This window comes from Astyanax mexicanus, chromosome 21 (genome assembly GCF_023375975.1).
Source record: "Astyanax mexicanus isolate ESR-SI-001 chromosome 21, AstMex3_surface, whole genome shotgun sequence".
In the NCBI taxonomy this organism is placed as follows: domain Eukaryota; kingdom Metazoa; phylum Chordata; class Actinopteri; order Characiformes; family Acestrorhamphidae; genus Astyanax; species Astyanax mexicanus.
In genome coordinates this window covers 23,284,996-23,290,995 of record NC_064428.1, presented here as the reverse complement: position 1 = coordinate 23,290,995, position 6,000 = coordinate 23,284,996, and the positions used below count along the sequence as shown (strand labels likewise).

The 6,000-nt window shown below is 40.1% G+C and overlaps 1 protein-coding gene across 1 annotated transcript; it reads left to right on the top strand.

Annotated features, from left to right (window-relative positions):
* The first annotated feature begins 1,604 nt into the window (after window positions 1-1,604).
* Window positions 1,605-5,553, top strand: msx1b (muscle segment homeobox 1b). The gene is made up of 2 exons (XM_007259063.4): window positions 1,605-2,151; window positions 4,016-5,553. Exons 1-2 carry the CDS (start codon window positions 1,758-1,760, stop codon window positions 4,426-4,428), a joined length of 807 nt encoding a protein of 268 aa, XP_007259125.3. The 5' UTR covers window positions 1,605-1,757; the 3' UTR covers window positions 4,429-5,553.
* Window positions 5,554-6,000: the final 447 nt, after the last annotated feature.

Below are 6,000 nucleotides of genomic sequence, written 5' to 3'. Positions count from 1 at the left end.
ACCAAATCGCGACCTACATTTGATGAATCGTTGTGGGCCTGTAATGTGTGGAAACTGTGGAAAAAGCTGAATGGCAGAACAGAAACAGTTAATGTTCTCTATGTGAGCAGTTGGCCTTCCAGCTATGCACTACTGGACTATGACATTATTTTGAGGACAATTGGTTAAGTGGAGTTAACTGTTGCCTTTTTCTCCCTGAGGTAGCTTCGCTTTTGATCCTGCCCTGCCTGGCGCCTTCCGAAACGCAGCTCGTCTGGCTTATTAAATACCGAGAGAGAGAGAGAGAGAGAGAGAGAGAGAGAGAGAGAGAGAGAGAGAGAGAGAGAGAGAGAGAGAGAGAGATGCCTGATGCTTCTGAGCTGAAGGTTTGAGGAGATGTCTGTTGGTTCTAAGCTGAAGCTTTTGTACCCTTAAAAGCCCATGACAGGCTTTAAATTGCGGAAATGTAGTGTGAACAGCCAAATCAAATCAATTCCTTTCTTCATAAAAGCATAAAAAGCTTTTGCGCTTTTCGGAGAATCAGCTACAATGACTTTCCAGGGTGAATGTGCGTTGCTTGTGTTGATTTAACTAAACATACAGCTCTGGAAAAAATTAAGAGACCATTTCAGTTTCTGAATGAGTTTCTCTGATTTTACAGTTTATAGGTATATGTTTGAGTAAAATGAACATGGTTGTTTTATTCTATGAACTACGGACAACATTTCTCCCAAGTTCCAAATCAAAAGATTGTAATTTAGAGCATTTATTTGCGAAATTTAGAAAATGGTTAAATTAACGAAAAGGTTTTAAGAGTTTAGAAATCAATATTTGGTGGAATAGCCCTGTTTTTTAATTACAGTTTTCACGCATGTTGGCATGTTCTTCTCCAGCAGTCTTACACACTACTTTTGGATAACTTCATGCCACTCCTGGTGCAAAGAAAATCAAGCAGTCCAGCTTGGTTTGATGGCTTGTTATCATCCATCTTCCTCTTGATTATATTCCAATTTGGTAAAGGTTTTCAATTTGGTAAAATTAAAGTAATTAAAGTCATTAAACTCATGGGCCTAATTGTAAGAGGTCTCTTATTTTTTCCAAAGCTGTATAAAGATGCTGAAGATTAATATGTTTAAAATGTTACTTCTAAACTTATATAAACTCTTGAAGACATATATACTCTTGCCGTATATATACTTTTTTATATTATTTACATTGTTCCACATAGTAACAAACCTTTCTTGGAACGGTACTGCGATTGGCTTTGATGCTACAGGTTTCACCAAGTCCCACCGTGGGCCAACTTAATTCTTTTGTGTGGTTTCAATGACTCTTCAACAGTTGGATATGGACACTTCTGAAGCTTCCCCACTGTTTAATTGGGCTAAAATTGGTCTGCTTGTGCTCCAAAAGAGTCCGGAGCCCCCGGGCCATCCATACATCAACCACAGCAAGACGCCTGACATTATTAACGGCTCGTTTTTCTCAGCTCTCCCTTCGTGTCTTTTCGTGGCGCATCCGGACCAATTAAAACGCAGCGCGCGGGGTGTGTTGCAGCCAAACCGAGGAGCTGATTGGCCAGGGCGGGACTAAAGGCGGGGCCTACCCTCGTTTATATGCGAAGCAGTTGAGAGAACAGCGTTCTGTCAGAAAGTTTAGAGAAGCTCGGACCAGGACACGGATTTGTATAAGAGGTGGAGACAGGTGGAGAGCTACACCTGAGATTGCCCAGGTAACTCAGGTAAAGCTCGCGGTCCCATGCCCACAGGAGCTAGACGATGACCTCTCCCGAGGGAGCCTCACCTGTGGCTTTCGAACCCGCGGCAACCAACCACGGCAAACCGGAGAAGGAGGACAGCGAGGAGTGCAAGCCGAGAGAGATGGCGGTCGGGTCGGAGGCGAAGAGCAAGCCGAACCGCCACCCGTTCAGCGTGGAGTCGCTCATCTCCAAAACTACCAGCAGCAGCACCGCGCCACCACCGCCTCCAGGACCTTTATCTCCCCCAACACTGGGCCAGTACCCCCACAGGACTTACTTCACAGAGCAGAAAAGCAAAGTTTCGCTCCCTTTCCCCAACGTTTCGGACTGCACGACTAACGACGAGAGCGAGGACTCCAGCGACAAGGAACAGAGCACTTGGTTGAAGAACCCAGCCTTCAACTCCCCGCCGAGTAAGACATCTTTAAAACTCTGTTTACAGTGTGCATGGAGACTGTTTGAGGATAATTAATGCCCTCGGGTGATAATGTTGAAATTAGCTTGGTGGTAATAAAAATGGTATAAAAAACCCTGAGAAACTAAACTACACACTCAAAAAAATTATTGTACTCTAAAGTACCCTCGAAGGTATAATATTGGTCTTTAAAGGGTCAGATGTGTTCCCTCTGAAGTACTAAGTCTTTCCTAACAGCAGGAAGTAAAGATGTACAATTTAACCAGCCAAAAGCTGCATTCGGTATTCTGTATCCCTGTATTAAAAAAAAACATCATTTATTTTAATTATACAATGTTAATTTAAAAGCCAGACATTTTTTACACATATTTAGTTGATGGTAATGTTTATAATCTTTATAATCTTTACTGGTACAAAAAACAAAAAATAAAAAAAGACTAAAAAGTTACTCTATTGTACCTCAATATACTCTTTTAAGTACAAACTTGTAGTTGTTTTCTTAGTGTTTAGACTAAACCACTAGATATACTTGAGACCACAATAAGTAAATAAACTGTAATGATGTCCGGGGACAGAAATTTGTACAAGGATCCTAAAAATAGTAATAATACTTAATAAGGCACCAACAATAGCAACAATGTTTTAGTTTTAATAATAGAAGTAGTCAAAGTATACTTCTTTATTAATACAGTACCAAAAAAGAAAACAGTAATAATAATGACATCAATATTATAAGAATATTAATACTAATAACGACGTCAACCATAATATTAGTGTAATAGTTGTAGTACCAATATAATAGTAATATAGTATTAAAGTATAGTATAAAATACAATTACAAATAACTGTAACATCTGTAGGACTATTGTGTAATAGTAATAACAAGAGCAAAATAGCAATGATAATAGTTATAGTACAAATAATAATAGTAGCAGTAGTAAAATAGCAATAGGACTGACGACATTAACGACATTAATTGTATAAAAGTAATAATCCTAATAGCGTAATAATATTGCAATATATACTCAGGAGACAAGATTTTCCTCGTGATGTTGTCATCACTGTTATCTAATATACATAATTCACGATCATTGTATTTACTCAAAAATAAGACAGGCATTTCTAACATTGGTGTTTTTACACATTATGAAACAGTGTTGAAGGAGCTTAATTATGTCCAAATGAACTGATTTATGATTTATCAGATTTTTTAGCATGGCATGTATTAATTTAGGTTTTAGTTTATTACAACAGGTGTCAACCCACATAACTCCCATGTGCTGTACAGTTAACAGATATTGCCTATTATTTACTATTTAATAACATTTGGACTCCCGTTTAGCACTTAGGGGAAAACTTTTATCTTATTACAAGTGTATAACTACTACTACTACTACTAATAATAATAATAATAATAATAATAATAATAATAATGGTAGAATATTGACATAATAATAATATATGACATTTTGGTGACTCCTTGAACAAAACGACGGGGCATCCACATTTTATCTTATATGAAAAAAATATAAAAACAAATCTAAACCAATTGAGACCAAAACCTGGATTCTGTATTGGCACCAGGTTCATCTAGGACCGGGAATTCTCCATTCAGAACTTGCATATTGTGTATTGCTAAATTTCTTTTTTAGCTGGATAATTTAAACTTGAAATGTTGATTGTCCAGCAAGAATATCACTTATCTCCGCTTCACATTTGCACTGTGCTCAATATAGGCCTGAGATATTAATCAGTTCTTCTTGATGAAACATCACCCCATGTACCCTGCAAAAAAAAGAAAAAAAAAAACTACTGAGGCGCACGTGAGTGACCATTGTTTTTTCCCCTCTCTCTCTTTTCAGGGCACCCCAGTCCCCCGCCGTGCCACCTGCGCAAGCACAAGAGCAACCGGAAGCCGCGCACCCCCTTCACCACGGCGCAGCTGCTGTCGCTCGAGCGCAAGTTCCGGCAGAAGCAGTACCTGTCCATCGCGGAGCGCGCGGAGTTCTCGAGCGCGCTCAACCTCACCGAGACGCAGGTGAAGATCTGGTTCCAGAACCGGCGCGCTAAGGCCAAGCGGCTGCACGAGGCCGAACTGGAGAAGCTCAAGCTCGCCGCCAAGCCCGTGCTGCCAGCCCTCGCGCTGCCCTTCGCTTTCGGCGCGCACGCGGCGGCGTCTCCGGCCATGTACGGGAGCCCGGGGCCTGGACCTCGAGCCGCCGTAGCCATGCCCGGTTTATTCAGCTCACCATACGGAATGTATTATCTGTCTTAATGCGTGAAGACTTGACAATGTTTGTTTGTTTTTTAATAAAAGCCCTCGTGCACTTTCTAAGACTGCACGAGATGGACAAATTGCATTGGTGCAGCGGTGCACGCGGCTGAACACTTTAAAGTGGCTAAAGACAAGAATCCATTGTTGCGGTACAATGGCGTGTACCTTGTCGGGTGCATCCCTGGGCAAGGGGTGGACCAATTGTTTTGCTGCATTTTTACCATTATGCCTTGAAATGTACAAAAAAAAAACACACATAGGTGACTTAAACCCTTTACCCGAACCCCGTTCCCGCCGGCGCGCCTTGTAACGTTTGAGTTAATGTGCGCGTGGTTATGTTGCAAAACCAACCCAAGACAGTAAATATATGCAGTACCTCTGACTGAACCCCACGTGCACGTTTTTCAGATGGTGTTTAGTTGGACCTCATGGAGATGCTTCTTTCGCCTTTGAGATTCAATAATTGATCAATTACTGCAATTATCGTAGCCTTGCACAGCAAGATCCCCCGGTTTTAGATGCTACAGAAGAAAATCGTTTTTTACTGATTTAATTTGTTAACTTGTTCAGTCAGGGTCTACATATAACCTACACTGTAAGTTATATGAGTTATCATGCCATAGAATACCTTTTTTGCAAATAAAATTGATAACCCCCATCACACTAACTTTGTGCATTTAAGTTTAAGCAGGCGCATATTAATTCAGGCAGCAAGGTGTGTATCCTGCCCTGGCACACCTGATTGCACTCCATGACCAGTATCAACCACCCCTTAAAAAGAAGTTAAAGTTTTATTTGTATTTTTATCTAAAGTGAAGTCAATACTAGGGGATTTTGCTGTGTAAATAACTAAAAGAATGTCGAAGTGGAAAATGGAATGAATGCAGCCTACTGTGTGTATGAGTACGAGGGTGTGTATGTGTGTATGTTTGTGTGAATATTCATGTTCATGCTCTTGTGGAGCAGTTCGAGCTGGATTAATTCAATAATATTGGGATGTATATAAAAAAACCTCTGGGGTTGTCCGTCATGTGACGAGGAGTACTTACTGGCCTTATCTTAAAAAGTGCCTTTGAGAGACCAAATATTTATTAGTCAATAAAGATTATTCTTTTTAACATTGAACCTGTTCTCCTTCATTTTCTTTTATGGTCCCCACTTGCATTGCACTCCGTGGTGAGTGCTGACTAACTCCACTGACTCTGATCTCTAATTTCACCCATTAGTCACTAATGAACTAATTTAGCTTGTCTGCTAATTGTTTTAGTCGGTTTAATTTCACTCTGTTCTGAGATTTGGGCGCCTGGATTTTTTGGCTTTTGCTTCCCTCTCATAATTACACTTTCAGTCCAGAAGAATAAATAATAGCACCCAGTAAACTCCAAATCCTGTACAGACGGACATTGGTTCAATACGTTCAATGCGTTACTCAGAGGATGTTGTTCTTATTTTTTTATTATTTGCGTAATTCTTGTTTTTAGTATGTACTTTTATTTTCATTTAAGCGACTTAACGTGACTTTTAAACCAACGCTTTCCACTTTTAGTTGGGGCTGGTTTGAGAGAATAAATT

Excerpts from the sequence above, each read along its gene's own strand:
- msx1b (XM_007259063.4), top strand. The coding sequence starts at position 1,758 with ATGACCTCTCCCGAGGGAGCCTCACCTGTGGCTTTCGAACCCGCGGCA. Across the intron at positions 2,152-4,015 it reads AGCCTTCAACTCCCCGCCGA|GGCACCCCAGTCCCCCGCCG; the intron begins GTAAGACATCTT and ends CTCTCTTTTCAG.